Source organism: Cryptomeria japonica, chromosome 10, assembly GCF_030272615.1.
Source record: "Cryptomeria japonica chromosome 10, Sugi_1.0, whole genome shotgun sequence".
NCBI lineage: Eukaryota > Viridiplantae > Streptophyta > Pinopsida > Cupressales > Cupressaceae > Cryptomeria > Cryptomeria japonica.
In genome coordinates, this window is record NC_081414.1 from 769,946,082 (window position 1) to 769,973,696 (window position 27,615).

At 33.0% G+C, this 27,615-nt stretch overlaps 1 protein-coding gene and 1 pseudogene across 1 annotated transcript; one reads left to right on the forward strand and one right to left on the reverse strand.

Annotated features, from left to right (window-relative positions):
• Positions 1-389: 389 nt before the first annotated feature.
• On the reverse strand, positions 390-1,872 carry LOC131027009 (L-ascorbate oxidase-like; annotated as a pseudogene).
• A 630-nt stretch (positions 1,873-2,502) lies between these two features.
• On the forward strand, positions 2,503-11,528 carry LOC131027008 (L-ascorbate oxidase-like). Its single transcript, XM_057957009.1, has 4 exons — positions 2,503-2,537; positions 2,652-2,762; positions 8,220-8,271; positions 10,923-11,528. The coding sequence occupies exons 1-4, from the start codon at positions 2,503-2,505 to the stop codon at positions 11,526-11,528; spliced, it is 804 nt and encodes a 267-aa protein (XP_057812992.1).
• Positions 11,529-27,615: the final 16,087 nt, after the last annotated feature.

A 27,615-nucleotide genomic window follows, 5' to 3' on the forward strand; every position in this document is an offset into this window, starting at 1 on the left:
TGTGCCTCCTTCATACCCCTTGAAGGGGCTATAGAGCATGACCCCACGGTACCCAGAGTCTTAATGCAGTATATAAGTTTCACTGCGAAAGAAATCCTCTTCAAATCTGAACGTGACCATGTGGGGTTTGTAGGCAGTGAACTCTATGAATAACAGTTGCCTTGCAGTCTCCTTCTCGCCCCTCTTATCTGTGCCGGCTACTCCTTATTTTAGACACTCTCTTTTAAACGTGGAAGGCATGTAGAGAGTGTAGGGACGTGGCAATAGAAGATGATACCCAATTTTTAAAATGACATATGCCTTGAAAAAGTTAACATAGCCATTAGTATTTCTACTTCCTATTCACCTTGAAGAAGATGTGGTGCATTGCACTCCCGGTTGCTCTCATGGAATAGCATGCCACCATTCCCATCTGTATAACTTCTCCCTTGTTGTCACCCGTCGTCACGTCGCTCTCCAACATGGCTCTTCTCGCCTTTTATTCTTGTGTTTAGAGACTTGGGAAATATTTCTGTGCGTAATATGGTAGTTAAGGATGGCCAGTCCAGTGGGCGTCTTGGGCGGCCTGCCTCTGACGTTCAAACCCGCCCGGTAGTTTTGAGAAGGGTCCTGATTCGCCGTTATCAGAACGGAATAGGACTCACCAGAGTAAACGTCCAGGTTGTCTACTTCCACAGTCTCTACGTAATGTCCGTCTGCCTCCACAACCGTCATCTTTTGTCCCTGTATAAAACCAAATATGAGAAACATGGGAAAGGCTTAAACGGCCCCATTTACGAAAACCATGGATCCTTGACTAGAATCAATTGCTTATCTTTGGGGAAGACTACTTACTTTTTAAAGCGGCTTGATTTAGTGAATAAATATTTTAGGTCAAACTGACCAACCTGGATCAAGAAGTTGAGGGACGAAAGAGATGCCACACTTGCAATACAGAGGCGGTATGTGTTCCCAGATCGCACCAGCAGGACTAAAGGCGAGCACTGTGGGGTTTGTAGCATTGCATGTATTTTCAGTTGCTGCTGAACAGTTGTATTGTCCTCGTCCCTCTATCAGCAGCGACTGGTAAAGAGGAACACACAAATAAAAATTGTCAAGATTAAAATGATTATTAAGCTTCAATAACACCTGTTTGATTGCATGGAATGATAACTATAATCTATAGATCGTATGTCAAGATTGAAATGGTTTGTAAGCTTCAATGTCGCCTATGCATGATATACCTCAGGTTCCCCAACCCAGCGAAAGGGATTGGAAGAGAGGCCAACCGCCTGTTCGTAAGTGCTCTTGTGCCCCCAGTCGTTTAAAACGATCCTAAGCTCGCCATCACAGGTGAAGGGCTCTTTGCCCGCCGCATCTACTATCAGAGATCCATAAAACCCAGCGGACCGCTGTAGGCCATAATGACCGTGATAGAAGTACGTCCCCGGCTGGATTTCACAAATTCATCATCAATATTACAGTCAGCTGAAGCACACATTCCATATTGAAAGAGATTGCGCACTGCGATATGGAAGGCGTCCCGTCGTCCCAGAGAGTGCCGATCTGTAATCAAAACAACAAGAGAGTTATTTCTGCCCTAAAACGAAAGTGACATTCAAACGGATCACAAACCTGGCGAATGCCATGCCAGTGAATAACAACGTTTTCAGTTGACATCAAGTTTTCTAACTGGACAACAACGGTGTCCCCTTCTCTGGCTCTGATGGTTGGCCCCGGGTATTGTCCATTTATAGAAATGATGTTCGCCTGCACGCAATCAGGCGCCTAATTTACTTTCCATTTGTGAAAATGCACCTTTGCTTCAGCAGCAAAAGATAGGAGAGCCAACAATGAAAACAACACATGGAAAATGGAAACTCTTCCAGCCATTGCAAGCAGTCTAGATTAGTAGTAAGACCAATATCTAAGACCACATAGATCGATCTGCGCGCTTTCTTTCTCCACAGAAATCCATTTTATAGTTGTTTTGGCGGTGGGAATCTTTGAAGCTACAACGGTAAAGAAAATGAAATTCCATTTTTTTAATTCCTTCAAAAACTTGACTCTTTCTAAGACGACCATTAGGTGTAACATTGAATCTAGAAACTAATGCTTTTGCAACAAAGAGTTGCCAATTCACGTATAGGTCAGACCTCTCTATTTCTTACCCTGATAAGTGAAAAGACAATTGAATATTATAGCCCACATCCGTTTTCATCTCCATTCCACACAATGTATATATATTTAAGACTTAGAATTAAATAGCTTTAAGTTCCACTTTCCACTCTACCCATAGAATGTTCAAGTGCACATGCCATCATTGATCTGTTGTACCTTATGATCTAAATATTTTTCAAATGCAAGCTTGTTATTAATAACTAATAATATGACTAAAATATTTGATTAAATACAATTAATAATAATAGGAAAATACATATGCCCCAAAACTTTAGAAAATATATACACTAGTTGGAAATCAGGTGCAAAATGTACAAAATGCCAAATTCAATATCTTTAAAAATGTCTATGCATTTATTAATTCCAGATGAACAGTTGTAAAATCCTTAAAATTCTTTTGGCATTTAATGCCATTGAATGAGTATTGTCCAAGTTGGCTTAATTTTAAGCTTTTTTACATTCTGGATTCTTCGTTGCACTCTCTCTTTCAGCCCTCTTGCATTTCGTTCAGTGGAACACAGAGAAGGCAACATTTTGTTCAATGTATCATCGTCTATTATCCTCCTGGAATACGGAGAACGTAAAATTAGTGAGAAAGTGTGGTGAGTGCAATTTCATCTTCATAATACAATTATTCAGGTAACAAATTTCTACAGACATTAAACTTCTTGTTTGAATAAATGACAAATGTGTAGAGAAAACTCACCATATACGCATCTGATGTGATTGCTTTCCAACATACATAGGAAAGCATTTTTTTCAGCGGCATGGACATTGGAATTTTGATAGGTAGCCTGTCTACGAGGTTTGGAACGCTACTCCTTCCCTATGGTAATGATTCCACATTAACACTCAACCAAACCCAATAATTTTGCATCAAATTTAAAATTAATTTGGTTTCCTTTTTCTGAAGCTATTTATATTTGTTTACCTGTCTGCTTGATCCACAATTATGATTTTGTGCCTTCTTGCAAGAAGCGTTGGTTTAGAACAACTAGCTTGGTTTTTGGTAAAAACTAATTTACAGACTTAAAGAACATAGTCCTGAAACCCTAGAAACTATAATATTTAGGATTTGGGTACGTTACTGGTAAATGTTACAAGGATACATTCCCTAAAAAAATCACTTTCTTTTATAACACAACTCATTTCCTTGGATCGATCAAAAAAATTTCAAAGCCCTAAATCATACCCACGTGAAGTAGAATATCTGCAACTGCTATCAGAATTGACTCCTTGTCATTGTTTCTTTTCATTTCTCTAAGAACACTACATTTTTTCCAACCCTAAATTCTAACACAACCAAATTTCATGAATGAATTGCATAGAATTTAGTCAAGTTTATATCTTGAATAACCCAGCTTAGTCAATTTCTTAAGCAGGGTCATGCAATGGCTCTTATCAATTGTCCAGGGTATCAAATCTCTCATATTGTGATTCGAATGTCAGACCTTTTGTCCATTGTTAGCATAATCAGCTAAATGGAGACATTAAACTTTTGGTAAAGGCATATACTTCTCCCTGTCAAGACAAGATAAGTTGTGTAGAATTAACTACTGAGTTTCAAAGCTTGAGGTAAATTTAGGCAAACTAATCCAGTTGTGCGAAGGAACAGTATTACACTTGTCATGTTGCATGTATTCGCTTGTGTATTACTCAAATACGTATTCGCTTGTGCATATCTCAAATGTTTCTCTCCTCTTTTGCATGTGTTAATTACCTTGACAAAATTTATTCAGTAGATGTATAGCTCATTCTTGAAGATTTTAAAATGCTGCTGATTTGTTTCATCCCCAATTGTTTTGCCATTCCCAATACTGAAATATTTGTGAATAGATATGATCTGATATGCATACTTCTTTTTCCTTTAAATACTTTTGTTCGAGTGGTTAAAAATATATCATTGGCTTCATGATTGAAGTAAAATCTTTCACTTTATCAAAATATTTATTATAATTTTTTACACAAATTCAGTTAATTGCCAAAATATGTAGTAAGATTGTCATAATCTATATTTTATCAAATTTGTGCCATTTGAAATTATTTTAGAAATTTAGGTGAGATGTCAATAGTTGTAAATAATTATAATAAACATATTTTAATTTGTAATGTTTTGTATTTTAGTTATAAATTATTTTAATTCAGAAGAGTTTAATTACCCATATTCAAATTACTATATAAAATATATATTAATTTAATCAATTTAATTATTTCCAATAAAATCAGTTTCAAATTTTATCCAAGTTGTTAGAATTCTAACTGGTATTCACTAAGTGGATTTTAAATTACAATAATAATAACAAGAAAAAATTTCATAATTTTGAATTACTTAAACTACAGGTTGAAAATTGTACTTAGATTTATTTTTTATTATTCTTTCTATAAAATATGGAGGATTCCAATCATACTTAAGGGTTAGAATTTTATTTTATATTTACACGTATCTGATTTTTCGCAAAATAAGATTGATGGTTTTACAATTTATTTTTGAAGTATATATTGTAAGGAATTGTTAAAATGAAAGTTAAATAACAGACATCTGAATTTTTTGTTGAAACATTCACGTTATAGTATATTAAGTCAATATTTTATGTTTATTTTATAGTACACATATCTGATTTTCACAAAATAAGATTAATGTTTTTTACAATTTATTTTAAACTAGATATTATAAGGAATTGTTAAAATGAAAGTTAAATAAGAGATATCTGATTTTTTTGTTGAAACATTCACGTTATAATATATTAAGTCGATATTTTATGTTTTGAAAATTATTTTCTTACATATTCTCAACTCATAGATATTTTTATGGAATGAAATAAATAATAAGTACAACATTTAATCTTTATAGGATTTCATTGACAAATATATCTATTTGAATTGACCATATTCCAGGTATGTACATCCTCCATGATTCTTCCAATTTGTTTTAAATAAAGTTTATGAGTTAAAAAGAAAAAAAAATGTTTACTAGTATCTAGAAACATTTATTATTTAATTATTATATAATTATAATTATATGCACTATTTCTGTTTATCAAGATTTCTCTCGAAGTCATTTGCTTGTGTTTAAGTCCTAATGTTCCTTCATAACCTTTTATTTTCCTTGTTTTGAGTGTTTTAGGATACCTTTAGGGTGAAGTTTAATTACTACTAATACCATTATGTTTAATTTCTTATACCTCAGATAGCTCCATAAGCCCTCGACCCTTTTTCTCTGATAAGACCGGTAGATTTCAGCATTACTATTTCACATATACCATTTGATGCTTGAGCGTAGTCCTTGTCATCGCTCATTGTGGATATTTGGGCATGTGAGAATCCATCCAAAGTACCTTTTTCATTCTGTCGGACCGAGGCTGTCTGAGAATTGAACCCGTGCCTTTCATGCTGGTAAAAAGATAATAGAATAAAAGATGAAATTAGTAGTATGAAATAAAGATTCATTGACTTTAAAATAGATAAGATCAAATATTATTGAAATCTCATTACTAATCAAGATATACACAGAGACATTGAAGGAGAATAAAATAACATGTTAAATACATAGGTGCAAACAAAGTTTTTAATGAATTCAGAATAGCTAAGATTTCAATAGAGAAACCAATGCTAGCAGTTTTTCCAGTTTCTCTTTTTTTAAACAAAACCATATGAAGAAAACACATTCTTACAAATATTTATTTGCATAAATTTTGAAAGAGTTGAAGGAATTGGTCCATCCATAGTAGTTGCTTGAAGCATCCTTACTCAGTCTTCTATTTTAATCATGAAATAGATTTTTTTTGGAAAAGTTAAAAATCTGAAGAGTAAATTTGTAGATTTCTTTAGTTGTTAAACTATCATACAAGGAAACATCATATCTAGAGAATGTAAATACCATAGTTGTAAGACTTGGACTGAGCTCAGATTCATTTGATTATTTTTCTATTCTGAACCAAACATAGAATAAAATTATGATAGTTTAACTTTTAAGAATAGTGCTAATATTAGCACATAGAGAAACTGTCATGCCTTTTTATTTATGTTTTTTTCAAAAAAATATTTGTCTTGTTGTTAGTTATTTACATATTGTTTACATCTGGTCAATAAACCTTAATTGACTTGATGCATGTTTTTAAAAATAAATTATTTAAATAAAACATGATTAATAAAACAAAATCCTCTTATGAACAAAGTTGTATTTCCAATTCTGGGTGTTTGCAGCAGTTGTAAAAGTTGCAGTAAGAGTTCTAAAGATATAATTCAACATTTATTTCCATCCACAGATATTTAATAAAACCCAAATAATTTTACAGACATAATAATGAATTTCAGACACTGTGTGTGTCTTTGAATGAACAGGATGTGTTATGTTCTTTACAAATGGAGAGTACATAGACTGTTGTATGGAAAAAGTTCTTGAAAAAAATTTAGAGCTATTTTGACTTTTATCCATTCATACATTCCGAAGTTTGTAGCCTTACTGGTCCAGGACAAAGGCTCCAGTTTGATTGGCATTGTTTTCTTTACAAAATGATAACCTTTCTTTTGGAAATCTAAGCAACGATTATACTTATAAAACATTACAGTACAACATAAGTGTGCAACATGAACTAAGGGATGATACATGATTGATACTAAAAAGAAATCAATGTATTTAGTAATTGTTGTCTTCAATAGACCTGACTTGAAATTTTGGCCTTACCTTCTAATTCAAGAAAAGTTAAGAACGTGTTTTACTAGTGCTCAGTTCTTGTACAATTAATCACCCATCATATGGAACTTTGATTCATTTAGTTTTGTAGTTGCTTACTTCTTTATCAGCTGATGGCATGCCTAAAAATACTTTTAAAACTTATATCAAGTTTTTACTGCATCAAAATTTACTAATAAACCAACATTTCACAATTAAAATATCTTGTGTGATAAAATTGGTGGAAATGTGACATGTAAATTTATTTTGCAAATAAGCTTTGAAGTAGTTATGAAATCATGAAAATATAAATAAAAAAGCTACACCAATAATATACTCTAGTGCAAAAATACTTTGATTACTGAAAAATGTGAATCCTAATCCCATTTGTCATAATAGTTGCTTCTTCCATCTATTATATAACCACATTTTTCTACAAGGTAAGAAAATAGAAAGTTCCCTGGTAGTTCTTTTAGGCAATTTGTTAAATAGTTACCATACCCTGTCGATGCTCCCACGTTTCTTCCTGTTTCTGAAAAACATTTATAGTGTTGTTTGTTCTAGATTTGTTGGAATCATATGCAGGGTGTAGCAGAGGTGACCGTAGACTGTTACTAGGGCTTACCATTGAGCCACAGGGCTCTATGGGCAGCTATTTTGCAACTAAAATGTATTATGATAAAACAATATATCGTGACTAATACTTATAGGGAATTTTTCGTTTTAAGGTAATTATAATATGAATGACTTGAGAATATTGAATTAAGGAAAAGTTGTTACAGATTCAAGTTAACAGGTAGTTTAGATGGGATACTATAGTTTATATTAGAAAGTAGTAAGAAATACTGGTATATTGGTACTAATAATGGATCAAGTCCTTAATAGTGATAATCACAGTTCATAAGAAAATATAAAGTAGACATGTAAGATCAAGAATTGCTAAGAACACATTTATAATAGCATAAAATTTAATTACTTTTTATAGTCTATAATATAATATTAGCTTGAATGTAATAATTACAATTTTCTATATAATATTAGTTTCAATGTTTCGGTTTGGTTATTGACAAGCTTAGGATCAAAGCTCGAGTAAGGTGTGAACTGTTAAAATATTGACTTTACTGGATAATGAAATACAACCGACTAATTAAATAATTACTACAGTCCAAATAGAAACCTTGATAATCAAATTGCTGACAGAAACATTAATAAAATCAGACTTCTAGTCTTCTCATTTGTTTTATTTTCATTAGCTTGAGGAAAAAACATGAAACACCTTTCAGAACACAAATTTTATTTTTGATATGATTTTGTATTAAATGATTTATTAAGCAAAAGAAAATATTGTCAAATGAATTGACAATGTAACTGTGCTTTTGTCTTGCAGGTTATCTTTTGCACAGAGCAATTTTCTAGTTTCCCTACATTTACTGCTTAAGGTGAGTAATGAATTCTTAAACTGGCTCCTTGCTTAGTTCTTTATTCATTAACTTTAGTCAAAATAGAATCAAATTTAATTATATTCTTTTATATTTTTATTTAATTTTAATTTTTTATCTTTTTATGGACAATAAGACATTTTGAGTTTTTAGTTTCTGGATTTCACAATGTGATTTCCTTATTATATCAACTTTATGTTTTGGGTCTATCTTCTAGACCCCTCTTCTCACTTTAGGAGTTCTATGATATCACAAATATCTTCTACCCTTAAGAGTGGTATTCATTCTTGAATACAGAACCAAAAAATTAGTATTATAAAGACATGGAAAACTAAAATCAAGGAAAACAAAAACAAAAAGACAAAATTTGCATATATAGAAACAAAGAATAAATATAATAGCTGAAACCAATTTAATTAATTGTGTCAACAAATAAGCTGGTGAGCTTTCTCTAGAACTATTTATTACATGTAATAATTGTAGGAAGCTTTCTCTCACTTCCACTTGACTTGATTGCCCGTATCATGGAAACTAGGCAAAAGCTATCCAGAATTATTCCCTCTTGGTGTAAAGCCCTTGGCTCATGATAACCATCTTTAACCATTATTGGTCAAGGTGAAACAAAAATCTCATCAAAAGCTCCACTTGGCTATCAAAAATTCCAAGTTTTTTCATAGTTTCACTTCTTGTTTCAGTTATCTTCTATATGAGTCTGCAGGGTAGACTGTTTTATTATTATTATTATTATTGTTTAAGTGAAATGCTACCAAAGTGGGTAGCTCCTTGAGTTAAAAATGAAAACAGTAATATAGGATTTAGAGCTGGTGAAAAAGGAAAGTCCTTCACTCAGTCCAAAGATCCTTTCCAGCTACTCAGTAATAAACTCTTTCATTGTTGTTGTCACAATTCCCTTTATGAAAGGGGTCCAGGTTTCACCCATCTTGACCTTCATTCCAATTGCATCTAAGTTGAATATTGCTACCAGTTCTCTAATATTGCTGATCATAATCCCACGAGAAGAGTCTCTTATGACGTTCCTCTCCTTCCTCCTACAAACACGTACACACAACACCAAAGAGGCTTGCCATAATGTTATTAAACTTCAAATAAAACCCATGTATGTTGTATTTGATCGCTCTGTGTAGATGTTGGTTCTGGATCCCTTTCTGATATATACATTTATGGAAGTTTCTAGGTTTTATCTGCTACGAATTAGCCATTTTGAGTTCAATAGTTTATGTATTATGAGTTCTTCAGACATTCTTTGACATATGAATCAATTACAATCTACAGCAACAGAACAGTTTGTAGGAAAGCATAATTATTAAATTTTTTTTTCCAAAAATTCTTGTTGTTAATAGCAGCACCCATGCATCAATGAGCCTACAAAATTTTTAACTTGAAAACTTCATGAGAAATCCAATCTTTGCGTTTCTTTTTTATTATTTCTAAATAGTTTTGTTTAGCTAGGCTTTTGCTACATAAATGCTATAAACTTTCACTTGTAGAATGATTTCTTCCTTGTTGGTATTAACATGCAATTTTCTCAGGAAATAATAAATTTTAGTGGACAATTTTCTAAACACTTGAATCATAATCTACATTGCCAACTTCTATTTCTATTTTCATGTAACACTACAATTTTTAATCTTTCTACATTTTCTCATTTCAGATGCTCTCCAAGTTTTTTAACTAATATCTTAATTTTGTTAATTTTGCAGGTTATAAAATGACAAATTGAAAACAATGAAAAGCTGCTTGCTTCAACTGCTCAAGAACTAAAACTCCTATTCACATACCTACCTAGAATATTCAAAGAGACGCCTATCTTATTTTGTTTTGTAAATCACTACTTAATTGACTTTTACTATAGACACTCAATACCATCGTTAGTTTTTGTAAATGTAAATCTCATCCACTCTTTAGCTCTCTCTAGAACAAGCATCGTATTGCTTACCTTACATTTCAAAATACCACTTTATACAAATTTCAAACACTTTCTTTTACATTACAAAAAACACAAGCACTTACTCTTTGCTCCAATCCCTTTATATGTCATTTTCTACTGCAATGCTTGATTCCTCTCATTACTTACACAAGGCAGGGACTCCTGCTCTAGCAGAGCTCTTGTTTTAAATAGAAGATTAAAAGTTCAATTTGAAGTGTTTTAGCTTATAAATAATATTATAATTCTAAAATTAATAATTTTCATTTATTTTTTGAGTTTAATTTGAGAAAATGAATTAATATATTTATATATTGATAAATAATATATACTTGTACAAAATTAAATTATACTTCATATTGTTATTCATCAATTTATTTATATTTCCACATCTTTTCATCCATATCTTTTTCATTATTACTCACATATTCATACATTCTTTAAATTGACCTTATACATGCACATATTCTTAGATATTCTCTCTAAAGTCAATATTGTAGATAGGAGAGTGATCATCCCCATGCATTTGACCATTGAAATTGTAAAATTCAAATCTAAATTTGATTGAGTGTAACACATTCCTTTCCTAACTATTGCCAACTATGCATAGAGTTGTATGATTATTGCTACGTACTTGTACTTAAAGAGAATCAATTATAGTCATTTTGGCATTGAATAACACTGAATATCATTCGCATTTGGCAAGAAAATTGTTGCTTTCAGAGAACGCGAAGAGCTTCCTCCACTTCACTCCAACAGGCAGCTGATCCTTCTCAACACGCAGAACAAGATCAACGGATACACAAAAATCAAGCGCGCCTACACCACCCCACCTCCAGAAGTGTACAGTCCCCGTGACTACAACATCACAATTCCTCCCCCAAATACCAACGCCGTCGAAGGGAACGGCGTGTACGTCTTCGAATTGAACTCAGTTGTAGATGTGATTCTTCAGAATGTGAATACTCTGAATGTCAACAATTCAGAGATCCATCCATGGCATATGCATCGCCATGATTTCTGGATTCTTGGACATGCAGAGGGCGTGTTCGACCCAGTGAAGGACCCTCAAAACTACAATATGGTCAATCCTCCGCTGCGCAACGCAGTAGCTGTGTATCCATACGAATGGACGGCCATTTGTTTTAAGGCCGACAATCCAGGAGTATGGGCTTTCCACTGCCATGTGGAGGCCCACTTCTTCATGGGTATGGGAGTGATTTTTGAAGAGGGAATAGAGAAAGTCGGGAAGTTGCCCGCTGCAGCGATGGGATGTGGGCTCATCAAGAATAAAATTCACATGCACAACTGATCTCTCTGTTGGAGGAGGAGCGACTTTTTGAGGTAATTCTTTTATTAATTTTATAATTCCATCCATGCACCGTGGCACTCTCCTAGAAAGAATAATATTTCAAATATAGGCCTACACTATAAGTGTGGGAAGGCAACATGGAATAAAACAAGTGTCACCCTTTGGAATGTTTTACCAATAAAATTAATTTTATTTTGCAATGATAGAATATTTTAAATTTTCACTGTTATCACATATTATGTTAATTAATAGACAAATATCAAGCTTCGGTCAATTATTTTATTTATTAAAAATAGATGCATTTTTACATTTATTTATATTTATATTATTTATTTAAATTAATTTTATTATTGTTGTTCAAATTTACCTATTTTCATCTAATTTTTATCTTGTTTCTTAGTTTTCAATTTTCATATGGCAAATTGTGTGTTGTGATGCTCACACAATTCCAAAAGTTCCAATACTTAGTGATTTTTCTAGTTTGTTGGGATTTTACTTTGATTCAAGAACTTCTATCAAAGTCCAACAAACTCTTTTCCACTAACTTAAGTGCCCATGTTCCTAGCCTCTAAGTCCCAACGACCTTTTATCTTAGCACAAAAGGTCATCATGGTTCCCAAGGACTTGTTTAGCACTAAGTAAAGAGTTTTAATTTCCTTGTCAGACCCCAACATATAAACTTGAACTAAATTATGTTTTCTATTTGATGCCTTATTCAAGTTAGTCAAGTTTTAATGTTCAAAGTTAAACATCAGACATGTCGGTGCTCGACCATTCAGTTGGTACCAAGTATATAAAGGAAAGACAAAGTCTAAAGTTTGAAAAGTTGAGATTTAGAGCTATGTTCAGAACCCAATGATCATTTTAGAATAGTTCATTATATGCTTCAGATTCAAAAGTGAGTTCCAAAACTAAATGTGGTTAAACTAAAGGTAGCCCGCCAAATTGTGACAAGAACTATTATATAGCTTGACGCTTGTCCTCAAGATAAAAGGGAACTGAAAAGAAAGGGCTTACGCGAGGTGGAAATAAAATCCACTTCTAGAACTAAAGGCAAAACCTAAGAAACTATTCAAATTTATATGAAGCTGACATAATGACATGAACTAAAAAAGGCGTGGGCCATTAATTATGTAGGATGGTGGTAGGTGAGAATTGAGTGCACCAAAATAAATTTTAAATCCATCTTTATATTACTCAAGACCTTTCATTTAAAAACTCATTATACCAAGAGAAGGAATACTAGAGGAGACATGAGTGCAGAAAGAAAATAATCTTGCCACTAATGTTGTAGGGGAAGGTAAGTTTTCCAAAACTACTAAACACCTGGTTTTTCTTAAGTAATAATTTTTATACTTGAGATTCAAAAAATAATCAATGATAAAGCCGGGATTTTCAATTGAATTCTTGCTAAAAATTTCACTAAAATAGGGAACCAATGAAATTTAATTATCAAGAGAGTGGAATATGCTCACTGGGATTTTACATTGTCCTAATACAAATTTAATGCAAAGAAGGTTATTACAAGAATGTAATTGCAAAGGAATACTTTTTTATGGCTAGAAAGGGGTAGTCTAAATTTCAAAAAACCATCCACAAATCCTTTCTGAAAGGAGCGATTGTAGACATTATTGTCTTATTACATACACTAACAAGGGATGTAAATGTATTCAACATGGATGAATGGATGTTCTCTTAATCTTAGACACACTTAATATCAAGGGCACACATAATTCCAATTTCAATATCGGCTATTTATGGAAGTGGAAATCACAAAAATAGGGGTTGACTAATGAAAAACCCTATATAGCCACACACACACCATTTTTCTATCTTGTATGTTCAACTATAGGTCCACATCTAATTTTGATAGAGAAATATGCCTTGCGATGCTGCCATAGACACAATTCTACAATTCAAGTCAAAGTTGTAGGGAGCTAGTCACCCAGGGTGCCCCAGTCCTAGGATCAAGGTGCTCTGGGCTCCCCAGTCCCCTCAAAATCAACTCAAATTTCATTGGTAATTAGAACATGTCTTCAAAAACATAGACCCTGATACTTAGTCAGTTTCTCCAACTTTAGAATCAGTCGGTCAATTTGGCCCAGTCCCTATAGAAATAGCTTAGATTTGAATCATAGGTGCACTAGCATATTCTTGTTTTGTTCCCATATTTGATTTGTAGTTTTCATACTGTTGTTATAGTTAGTTTTAGATTCAATTTTAAAACCCTAGTCTTCTGCATCATTTAAATTATCATCTCCAAGCAGCAAAGGAATAAAAAACCTAAGCGCATAGGTATTGAATTGACTCTCTTGGATAAGGGGTTAGTCAATCATATTTATCTCTTACAAGTTTCATATTCTAATGTAATTGGAAAAGGAGATTTCTCAACTTAGTTGACCCATCCTATTTTCTAACATTAGATAAATCATGAGTGAGATCTTAATTACACTATATAAAAATCAATCCAAGTCTATATGAGCAATCATTCAAGAATTCATCAAGCATTTGAGGAGAAGGTTAAGTCAACTTCAAGCATCCACAATCAATCTTCTATAAAGACATTCTACATGATATCCTAAACCCTTACATTAGGATTCAAAGAAACTTCAAGAAGGTATCAAGTTCAAGCATTTTTAGTTTAGATTTATCCTTTCCCTAAAAAATTGAGAATTCTACTTCAATTCAATTCCATTTAAATTAGCAATTCAATTTCATGGTTAGTTCCTAAACTAGGATTTGAACAAAGGAAAAACCCCATCAATAAAATCTATTTTCTTCTTTTTTGTCTGCATGGAATTGTCTCAGGAGATACAAGTGAGGAGTCTAGTAGAGTAGATGACAAAAAACAAACTTAGATTTTGAAGGCAAGAAAAATGGAGGACCGGGATGATTGACTTCCCTCAATCCTGAGAATTTCTTATGACCTTCTAATGCATCATCTTGATCTAAAAAACATCAAGTTTGTCTTCCCTTGATATTTAGAGTACTAGGGCAACCTGGTCCCTCTGGTCCTGACAATTCTAGACCTAAACTTTATGTCATAGGTTCTAATCTATTTCCTATCCCCAAATCTAGGTTTATAGCTTTGCATGATATCTACAATATTTTGTTACTTCTATTTTATAGCAATTTCTCATTGTTTGTCCTAGATCTAGTATTGCATGTCAACCCTAATTCAAATTTAGTTTTCAACTCTAACAAGGGAGGGAGGAATTAAGTTGATTTATATTCAATCCTTCCATGACTTTATTAATAAAATTCAATTCCCTTCCCATTATGTATTGTGGCCAAGAAAAGTTAGTGGCTTTATCCATTAAGATGTGGAAGCCCTAAATTTTGAACATCTTACAAGTATTATTAAGATCCAGGAGGTGATTCTTATCTCCTAGATTCTTATTTTGCCTCCTAGACTATGGCATTGTGGATTCTTTTCATAAATTGAATTTTTTATTGATTCAGTGTTTGAGTCTTGCGATCTTTATGTTATCTTCTTGGTTATCTAAAGTTATAGGTTACTGATGTACTATCGAGTTTGTATGTTTCATTGGATTCATATATATAAGCTATTGAATGATTGGGTATGCATAAATTATTTATCTTAGTGGTATGACTTGAATATATATTGTCTATATTCATGAGATTTGTTCAATGTTGGTGCAGATTTAGTTATTTGACCTTTTTTGTGATCATTTATGAATTGTTATGTGTGCAATGAGATGAGGGATGTCTAGTGTATAGTTCCTAGATAATTAGTTATCAGACTTATAGCATGATGTTTTATCACTATGACATGATAGTTTGGTTATATATTTCAATGGGAGTTATTGTCAATGATGGTTTTGTGGTAATAGATTTGTTCCTAATATTTTGATAGTGGTCACATCCTCTTGGTTTGGAAATTGTGGTTTGAATTTACCCTTTGGGAGGTCATGGTTGTGAGTTCTTTGATTTTATCGGGGTCATGGATGATCTTCAATTAGAAGATGATTATCATGATGCTTCAATAGATTGGTTACAAATTTTATTAGGAGATTATAGTGGTGATGTGGACTCATAATTTGATGATAGATGTTTCTCCTCATGTTATTAGAGATTTTAACATGCTGATGTACCATAGAGGACTTTTAGTCTTTGTTTTATGTTCAAAGAAAGATGTCAATTCCTCCATGTTAACATATTGGTTTTCTATGGATGCTCATTTAAAGAGTATTTTTATCTTTATCTTCTTGTGTATTATGAGACATTTATGATGATATTTATTGAATTTGAGTTTAGTAGATGTTATTGGGGTTATTCTATTGGTTTGTAGATGCAAATAGTGTGATCCTCTATAAATTGTAAGACTTACATACATTTTAGTGACATGATATATATGTTGTGTTTTTTCTATCATGATTGAAAGATTGGGTGTAGTTTAGGCTTTTGATTTAGGGTGTTGTGAAGGAGATAATATTTAACAATATTTAACTTTATAGGTGTATGTAAAAGTACATGCTGCATGCTTATGATTTGTAGGCTCTCTCTTTGTTCTTTTAAGTCTTTTTGGATGTTTGGATTCACATGAAATTGGGTTTGAGGTTAGTGTAGAGCTATTGTGAACACTTTTTTATGGTCATGTGTTGTTTATTGTTCATTGTTAGAAACATGTAGGTTTCTTTATCTATTTTTCTTTGTTGATTGTGGAGAACTTGGGAGAGCTTTAGAGATTACTAGTGAGATATGTATTGAGGCATATATTTCTTAAGGATTGGCACATCTTAATGAATTTTTGTGGTAATACATAATATTTATGATACACTCTATGTGATGGTATTGGTATACTTAGGCGCTTTGATCATTTTTAGTTTTGGTACTAGCTATGCAGTGGGAGTTCATAGATGTGTGCTTTTCATTAACAAGGTTGCACAAGGACCTTTGTAATTTTGATTTATCAATTGTGCATATGTTGATGGAATGAGTTTACTATGTTTTTTATACCTTAGAATTATATATGATTATATGGATTATAATTTTTTATCAATTCTATTTGAAATCATGTTTGTTTTTCTCCTTATGATAATAATTTAGAGTCTATGTTATAACTTCGATTTTATTATTGTGTTCTTGAGATTGGAACATTTTCACCTTGGTTTGTTCCTCTTCTTTCATGGGTGGCATGTTAGAGGATGGTAGGATTTATTATTTATTATGGTAGACATATTTAGTTTCCTTGTAAGGATCTTGATGGAGCATGAGAGCATTGTGAAGATTAATGTGGTTTCATGTATGGTTATGGTGATGTACCTCATTGGTTGATTCTATGTAATGTATAAAAAAATTGGGAAAATGTTAGGATGAGGTTTTATGCAATGTAGTGTCTCTCCCTGATTAGTCTTTCCTTTTTGTGCATCGATAGATTACAATGGCATAGCTTAAACCATTTTGTGATGCTTTGAATAGATGTTTACGGATTTATCTATGTTTTAGATGCTTCTATATGGATATTAGACATATTACATTGTGCTAACATCATGATCTCATATGGATGATGACATTTTGTAGACTATTGTGATGATGGATTACTCCTTGATGATGGACATGTGTGTTCATTCCTATGTGTGTATCATGTTTTCTCTATGTTAATTTGATGGTATCTTATGATGTACTAACCCTACTTCATGATTACGATTTTATGTGATGTCTTGACGTTATATTGAGTGACTGTCTACGTGAGTAGAGATGATTTCATATCACTCATTGCGAGTATGATATGTCATCACAATTCTCTATCACTTATTTGTTTATTATGATGTATATGCATTATATATGTTGTGTTTAGTGTTGATGTAGGTTTGCAGGTACCAGGCATCGACTTCATCTGGCTTCACAGGTATGAGCATGTCTTATCCCAATGGTAAGTTAATCAGAAATGACATGGGAACCCACCCTATACTCTAGGTTGATTACCCTTGTTAGTTTAGAGTCTTGGCATGAGTTGTTGTTTTGTGTGTAGTGATTTTTTGGATTATTCTATGGTGGTTTGCCTTGTGTACTATCATAATTATTAATTAATTAATTGATTAAATTGATTTATATACTTTAATAATGATAGATTAAACTAATAGATTAACATAGTTTATAATAACAAATTAAATAAATAATTGATATAAATATTTAAATATTATTGTGTGATTATTATTATTAATCCTTTGGTTTATATTTAAATTAATGGCTTAATATTAGCCTGGGATATCAAGGATTATTTATTGATATCGAGAATTAATTATTATTTAATTAATTATTTGTGGATATTTATTTATATCCTTTGATAATTTAATTATTATGCCTTTATAATTATTTGAGCCCATGATTTTACTAGTTGTTTATATTATTATTTTATTTTTATCCTTTTTGGGTTAATTAATAGATTTTCTTTACCTACACTATTATTCGATTGGTTAAATTATTGGGTAAGTTGATTAAATAATATTTTATTATTCTTACCTTGGTTTTTGTGAAAGTTTGCTAAGAAATATATTTTAATTGTTTATTTTAATTGGCCAACATTTTTGCATAGTTTTGTTTGATTTTCTATTTATTTGGCCAGCGATGATTTTTGTCCGGTTACCATCCTGATTTTCTTCTACAAGTTTTGGGGTTTGAAGTTTGAAAATTTCTTGGCTTGGATTGTGGATTGCGCTTCTTTTAATTCCTTCCATTACTTCTATTTTTTAGGTTGGAGGAATTATCCTTCTATGCAATTTATTTTTCAGAAAGATTGATTACTCCGTGTATGTTCAAAAAGATTATTCTCGGGTAGATTTGGGGAAATAAATTTATTATATAGTTTTGTTTGGAATTATTTCATATGTATTTTATATCCTAAGGTTAAAATTTATAGTTTGGGAAAATAATTGGGTTTCGACTGTATGCAACCATGAAGATATTTCTATCGGTGTATGTTGGATTTCCTTTTTGTATGTGATTGTGTTGGATCTGAGTGTTTTATTTGTGTTGGATTCTTTTATTATCGTTTGGAGGAGTCGGGAAGTTTTTGGTTGTCCCTGTGATTTATCCCATGTCTCTGTCAGAGATTAGTTTTCCTGCGACCGTGATTGTCATTTTGAGGAATTCTTTCCTTATGACTTATAATTTGAAGTTTGGTTTATTTCATTTATTTCCTCTTGTCTGGGAATTTCTAATGAGGTCTATTCAGGTCTTCTCGATACTTATCTGATTTTGTTTTTCATCCATAAGTTTTCCTAGCCGTTTATGTCCTCAGAATAAATGCACGAAAAATGTATATGCACAACAAAATTATGTATATGCGCTATATGATTATGTATATGCACTGCAGGATTATTTATATACACTATAGGATTATGTATATGTGTTGCAGATTTTCTGTAAATGCATTGCAGGATGTGGTAAGTGCGCTATTATGCATAGTAGATGCGTTGTGCAATCTATTTGGTTAGTTTTTGATGTTTTCTGATATTTTGATTTTGTTTTTAAGAATACCGAGAGGTTATTTCTAATACCTAAGATGTTCTAGGTCTATTTACTTGATTGATTATTCATTATTTTGATTATTTGGCTTATATTTGAGTTTACCTTATAGTCAGGCTCCTTCATTGTATTCTTATATGATTATTTCTATTTTGCATGGTATGTTATTGGTTGATTTGTTATCACGGTTTGCTAGGTCTTGTGTGGTTGTGAGCCCTTGGTTATGTTGAATTAATTTATGTTATGGATTTCTTTGTTGCTACCCTAAGGTCTAGGCACATAGGGGGAGTGGGCTTCCAAGTGAGTGACTGGGATTGTAAGGGGTTACCCAAGGTCTAGTTCATCAATTATCTCATTTGGAGTTTTACTTTTTAATCAAGTGATAACTTAATATTATAATTTGGGTTTGGGTAGAATAGTTCATATTAATAAGATAAGGAATGGTTGTAGGCCCCTTTGCCTTGCCAAGCAGTAGTGAACCAAGATAGAATTGGGAAGGCCTTGGTAAACCAGGTAAGCTAATCTCTATTACCCTATTAAGGTTGAGATGGCTCCACATGTGCATCTACGATGGTTGGGATGTGGGTCCAAGTTCCCATTTGTCGCATGTGATGACACTCTTTTCCCTACATGTAGGTCCTAGTGCTTTGAGCCTTGTTGTGATATGTTGCCTCTAGAGGTTTTGCATTTGATATTTTATGATTTGCATTTCTGCAGCTATTTGTGTTTATTTTTCCTTTGGTTGTTAGGTGTCAGCCTAGATCTAGAGTGGCATGGGGGGTGGTTCCTTTGGTTCCACATGATCGGGTGGTTTGATGCCTTCTTCCATTGGGATATTCTTTGTTGGATGCTCTTCCCTTGATGTGGATATCTTATCTACTCAACTATGGATGTATTCTTGTAGCAGATTGATGTATATAAATATATGGCAAATGTATGTATTGATTCATGATATAACTATACTATAAATATGAACTATGTTCCTTTTTGTAAAGGATATTGTATTCATGTAAATGGTAGATTGTATATTAGGAGAAATAAATGATGTAACATGTGATATTAGTTTATTAATGGAGATAGATTTATGGATATGCATATAGTCTCATGTGATGTTGGAAATATGATAGATTATCTTGTGATTAGTTTATGATGATATAAATGTATAAGTAATTGGAAGTAGGAAAATTTTGTATTGGTGTTTTAAAATGAACTTAAAGGGGTTGGTTAATGTATGCTTTGTGGATGGATTTATTTATGCTATAGAGTAGTGAATGATCATGTATGCGTGGAAAGAATAAATCATGCTAGGAATTGGTATGCATTAGATCATGGTGGTAATTACGACATTATGCATTTGATGTTATGTTATTTCTTATGGTTAGCTTAGGTAATGGCATTGAGATACCCTAGGGAATGCTTAGATGTGTTGTGATTATTTCCGCTTGCGTAGTGTTCTTATGTGAATATGTTCATGACGGTTAAATGTTATTTTGATAATGGATGTTTATTGCTTATGAGTAGATAGTTATGAGTGGTATTAATTGATTTTTTTTTAAAAAAATTATCTCTATTTGCATGTTAGTTATTGTATTTCTCAAGGGTATTTGGTGGGCATTACATATGGTATTAGATCCCATGTTGGTACACTGGGTACTTTGGTTTCATATGAGCCCATTGTGCATATTATCACTTTAGTGTGGGATTAGCCACATGATTATCCCTAGTGGTTGTTTTCTTTCTTTCGGTTGCCCTAGATTTCATCTTATTGTATGTTGTATCATTCTTAGACAAGTTGGCTACTAGATATAGAGGTTTTTTTCATATGGGTACTCAATGGAACCCTCATCTTGAGATTTGTGGAGGGTCATATCATGAGTAGCAACAACAGGATTGGTGGAGTGGTGCTGTATTTCCGCAGCTAGTTAAATGTGCTTCAGGATTTCTTGGTTGATTAGGTAAGAGATAGGAAGGGAATCAACAAGAGGGATCTCATCATGCTACTCATCAGGATAGAGAGGTAGAGAAGGAGCGAGTGATGGAATGCTCACATTTGACTCAAAGGAGAGAGGACACAGTACTTGATCAGGATACAGTTGTAGCAGATCATTTGAGGGATCTTCTTAGGTCTTGTCCACCTACTTTTGATGGTTCTAGAAGTGGTTTGGAGGTAGAGACTTGGTTTCTTGATATGGGTAGGTGTTTTTCCATGCATCCGTATGGTAGTAACACCAAGGATATGTGCATGATTATGCATCTTCGAGGCTTTGCTTTGACTTGGTGGCTTACAAAGGAGCAGAAGCTACACTTGGATATTGCGACAGTATCATGGGAGTTATTCCTAGAGCATTTTGGTTCTCGTTTCTTGTTAGATTTTTGGAGACACCGTAGGTTTGATGAGTTCCACAACTTGAGACAACAGGACATGACAATTGAGCAGTATGAGAAGAAATTATTTGAGCTTAGACATCATTCTAGGTTAGTGGATGATGATGTGATGCTTGTGCAACATTTTGTTAGAGGTCTTGACGACTGCATCAGTGGGGATGTTTGGGTCCATGAGCCCAAGTCGATGGAGTTAGCTATGGAGAAGGCACAACTAGATGAGGAGAAGCTATTGTCAGGAGGTTCTTCAGATGTGCACACTATTAATGCTCCAATTTTGGGATCAGATCTGAGAGGAGCTCAATCTTAGGCAACAGGACATGCTAGGGGAAATCCTCCATCATTCAAATGTGGACATTTTTAGTAGAAGGAGAGCTCTCAGGATCAGGATTCTTCCTACAGGCACAAATCATGAGGTGATAGAGAGCATGCTATTTGTTTTTAGGCTTCACAGGCAACATAAAGTTCTCAACAGAACTTTAGTGGATGCATTTTTCAACAGCCTAGTGCACCTTCAGTCATTTGTGGTTTCACTAGAGAGAGTTGTTTAACTTGTGGTCAGTAGGGGCATTATGTAGCGAGATGTCCACAATAGAATACACAAGTATCTATACAGTGTCCAGTAGCTTTAGAGCCCACAATTGGTGATGTTGGGAGGCCTCATCGTGTTTATACAACAGTGGATCTGTTGGCATTTTGATGATTATGTTGTGATTGTCATTGATGGACACACACCTGCTATGAGATCACTTTGTGAATGTATGAATTATGCTCAACCGGTAATTGTTCCAAACTGGTATCATGTTGTAGTCTTTAGACTATTGATGTTATGAAGAAAGTGTTTACCGATCTCAAGCGGTATAAAGACCCAAGCGGCATAGAGAGATCAAACGGTTTAAGGATCTCAAGCGGAGCGGAGCAAAGGAGCCAGAAGCAGGAGTTATCTTTTTCCCAGTCTTCAATTTTTGTCAACCGATAATCCGTTAAACTGGTATTACTCTGAGTTACCAACCGACAACTCGAAAAGTTGTATAAACCGGTAATACTCTGTGATGAGTTACCAATTGGTATATTTTTGTGATGAGTTACCATCCACCGACACTTTGGCGGTGATTTTGTGTCATGTTATCAAATGTGTCTAGATACAATGAACCTAGGAACTTGCAATGTAATCCTATTGGATCGACATGAAATCAGATTCCTTTTTAGGACATCATGCCTAGGGTTTTATATGCGTATGTATGAGTCTAGCTGTTAGGTTTTGGTGGTCATTTTTTTGAAGCTCTTGTATGTGTGATCTTAAGAGAGAAGATCAAGTCTGTAGAGCATGAATTTACTGAAGACTGAAGTAATGCTGAAGAGCATTAGCTATGAGCTACAATGGATCTAATCAAGAAGACTGTGCCTTTTGCTAGATCATTCAATTGTTGATTACTCATATCTTTGACAAGTTAGAAACCCTTAACCAGGTAGGCCCAGAAAAGCCTTTGTAAATCCTCTAACAAGGTGATTCACCTCTGTGGATTTGAAATCCTCTCACAAGGTAGTCTTTAATTGGACTTATCTCCTAACAGAGACTGAGATTCCTAATAGGATCTGTTCTGGTAAGGAACATTGTATGACCTTAACCGGTTTGGTTACTATTCTGCAGATAGTTACTTGTGAGTTTCATCTCACCATGGATTTTCCCATTTGGGTTTCCACGTCAAAATCTCTTGTGTTATGGTGATTGTGCTTCTATGGGTGAATGCCTTATTTTCTATTTGTTTTGCATTCGTGTTAACGGGTTTGTTTGTTAGACTGTTTTACTGGTTTACTGCTAGACTGTTAAAGTGTTTAAGTACGTCATTTTTTGGTATACTAATTCACCCCCCCCTCTTAGTATTCATCAGGATCACCATCAAGGTGGTGTCAAAGATTCTTTAGATCATGGATGAGAAGCTTTCTTTGGTGACCGTGCATGTTGAGATAGTTATTTTCCTACTTGTTTCAGGGGTCTAGGAGTAAGCCTGGGACAAGGGGGGGAGGATGTAATGTTTTTCCCTGATTCATCTTTCCATTTTGTGAATCGATAGATTACGTTGGCATAGCTTAGACTATTTTGTGATGCTTTGACTAGATGTTTATAGATTTATCTATATTTTAGATGCTTCTTTGTGCATATTAGACATATCACATTGTGCTAACATCATGATCTCATATGGATGATGACATTTCTAAACTATTGTGATGATGGATTACTCCTTGATGATTGACATGTGTGCTCATTCCTATGTGTGTATCATGTTTTCTCTATGTTAATTTGATGATATCTTATGATGTACTAACCCTAATTTGTGATTATGATTCTATGTGATGTCTTGACATTATATTGAGTGACTGTCTGTATGAGTAGAGATGATTTCATATCACTCATGGCGATCATGATATGTTGTAACAATTTTCTATCACTTGTCTGTTTATTATGATGTATATGCATTGTATATGTTATGTTTAGTGTTGATATAGGTTTGTAGGTACGAGACATCAACTCCTCCTGGCTTTACAGGTCTGAGCATATCTTATCCTGATGGAAAGTTGATCAGAGATGACATGAGAACCCACCCAATACTCTAGGTTTAAGTTGATTACCCTTCTCAATTCAGAGTCTTGGCGCAAGTTTTTTTTTTGTATGTAGTGATTTCTTGGATTACTTTATGGTGGTTTGCCTTGTGTAGTGTGGTAATTATTAATTGGCTTAATTATTAATGAATTAATTGACTAAATTGATTTATATATAGTTTATTAATGATAGATTAAATTGATAGATTAACATAGTTTATAATAAAAAATTAAATTAATAGTTGATATAAATATTTAAACATTATTGTGTGATTATTATTATTAATCCTTTGCTTTATATTTAAATTAATGACTTAGTATCACCTTGGGATATCAAGGATTATTTATTGATATTGAGGATTAATTATTATTTAATTGATTATTTGTGTATATTTATTTATATCCTTTGATTATTTAATTATTGGGCCTTTATAATTATTTGAGCTCACGATTTTATTAGTTGTTTATATTATTAATCTATTTTTATCCTTTTTGGGTTAATTAATAGATTTTCTTTACCTACCCTATTATTATATTGGTTAAATTATTGGGTAAGTTGATTAAATAATATTTTATTATTCTTACCTTGGTTTTTGTGAAAGTTTGGTAAGAAATATATTTTAATTATTTATTTTGATTGGCCAGTGTTTTTGTATAGTTTTGGTTGATTTTTTATTTATTTGGCCAGTTGTGATTTTTGCCGAGTTACCATCCAAATTTTCTTCTACAAGATTTGGGGTTTGAAGTTTGAAAATTTCTTGGCTTGAATTGTGGATTGCACTTCTTTGAATTCCTTCCATCACTTCTATTTTCTAGGTTGGAGGAATTACGCTTCTATGCAATTTATTTTCAGAAAGATTGATTATTGTGTATGTTCAGAAAGATTGTTCTCGAGTGGATTTGGGGAAATAAATTTATTATATAGTTTTGTTTGGAATTATTTCATATGTATTTAATATCCTAAGGTTAAAATTTATAGTTTGGGATAATTATTGGGTTTCGGCTATATATAGCCGTGAAGGTATTTCTGTCGGTGTATGTTGGATTTCCTTTCTATATGTGATTGTGTTGGATGTGAGTATTTTTTTTTGGATTGGATTCTTTTGTTATGGTTTGGAGGAGTCGCGAGGTTTTTGGTTGTCCCTGTGAGTTAACCCATGTCTCTATCGAAGATTAGTTTTCTTGGGACTATGATTGTCATTTTGAGGAATTCTTTCCTTATGACTTATTGTTTGAATTTCAGTTTATTTCATTTATTTCCTCTTGTCTTGGTGTTTCTAATGAGCTCTTATTCGGGTCTTTTCAGTGCTTATCTAATTTTATTTTTCATCCATAAGTTTTCCTAGCCATCTGTGTTCTTAGAACAAATGCACGAAATTTGTGTATGCATTGTAGGATTATTTATATGCATTGCACGATTATGTATATGCCTTGCAGGGTTCTGTAAATGCCCTGCAAGATGTGGTAAATGTGCTATTATGCGTAGCAGATGCACTGTTCCAGCTCTATTTTATTGATTGATTATTGGTTATTGTAATTATTTGGGTTATATTTAAGTTTACCTTATAGTCGGGCTCCTTGGTTGTATTCAAATACGATGGTTTCCATGTTGCATGGTATGTGATTGTTTGATTTGTTACCACGGTTTGCTAGGTCTTGTGTGGTTGTGAGCCCATGGTTATGTTAAATTAATTTCTGTTATGGATTTCTTTGTTGTTACCCTAAGGCCTAGGTGCATGTTAGGGGGAGTGGGCTTCCAAGTGAGTGATTGGGATTGTAAGGGGGTAGATAGCCAGGTTACCCGTGATCTAGATCGTCGGTTATCTCATTGGGAGTTTGACTTTGTAATCAAGTGATAACTTAATATTATAATTTGGGTTTGGGTAGAATAGTTCATCTTAATAAGATAAGAAATGGTTGTAGGCCCCTCTGCCTTGCCTAGCCATACTGAACCAAGATAGGATTAGGAAGGTCTTGGTAACCCAGGTAAGCTAATTTTCCTTACTCCATTAAGGTTGAGATGGCTCCGCATGTGCATCTAGGATGGCTAAGATGTGTGCCCAGGTTTCCATTTGTCGTATGTGATGAAACTCTTTTCCCTACATGTAGGTCCTAGTACCTTGAGCCTTTTTGTGATAGTTGCCTCTAGAGGTTTCATATTGGATATTTTATGATTTGCATTCTTGCACCTGTTTGTGTTTGTTTTTCCTTTGGTTGTTAGGTGTCAACCTAGATCTAGAGTGTGAGTGGGATCTTGTGCCATCTCCTAGCACGAGGGGTGGTTCCTTTGGTTCCACATGGTCGGGTGGTTTGATGGCTTCTTCCATTGAGATATTCTTCATTGGATGCTCTTGCGTGGATGTGGATATCTTGTCTATTAAACTATAGATGGATTCTTGTAGTAGATTGATGTATTGATTCATGATGTAACTATAATGTAAATAAGAACTTTGTTCCTTGTTGTAAAGGATATTGTATTCATGTAAATGTTAGATTGTATATTAGGAGTGTTAAAGTAGATTATATTTCTTAGTAGATAGAAATAGAGGTATCTTTTTAATTTTATTGTCTCACAAATGATGCTCTCACTAATGTATGAATCTTTCAGGTTGCTGCAAGTATAAGGAGAAGATAGTATGTCCACAAAGTATATTGATTCACCAAGTATTGATAATACTTCAAGTGTTGCTGATTATATCACAAGCATTGTTGAGTATTGAGAATGAGATCAATCTCAAAGGCTTGCACTAATAGATTGTTGTACTTACCTTTCACCGATCTATCTTGTATTCTATATATATATGAGTGAGGAGACATATCAATGGATAGACATGTCTCCACATGTGTGGAGACATGTCTCTCCAGCGATATGTCCATTCATTAATCATTGCAAACATAATACATACCAATTCATAATTGATAGTTTATAATCCAATAACAAATTGATTCCTAATCGGTATGTTAGAATGATGATAACACAAGCATCATTTTATTGATACACATTATTGATTATAATAAAGATCAAGTAGTAAATCAATACACATTATCGGTTATAGCGAAGATCAATGAAAGTAGTCGACACACAATATCGACTGGGTTTAGATCATGCACGATACTCAATGCAGATCGATTTAAACATAGATTTATACTTGGAAGAATAATAGCAATGATGAATGATGTGTGATCAACCATTTGATCATTCAATCAAATTGATGCTTATTCGTAAAATGATTATTTATTCCACATAGAATAAATCAATATAATAATTTGTGATTTAATATCCATTTATAATTATGTATGTATATTAATATATATAATAATAATAAACTCAATTATTATTATTATGTATATTGATATACATACATACATATAACAAAATCATAAATCATTCTATTGGTGTAATTATCATCTATGGTTATGTTTATCTGACCGAAGCTATCATCATTTACACTCCCTCTTAGCTAGGGAGGATAAAATCTATCCAAGAGTATAACACAATAGATCCCTTAATTGTGAAGGAAGAAAGATACCTCATCGTGATATGAAGAGATATGGTATAACCAAGAATATCAAGTCACATGATATTCACCATATCTCATAAATATCCATATTT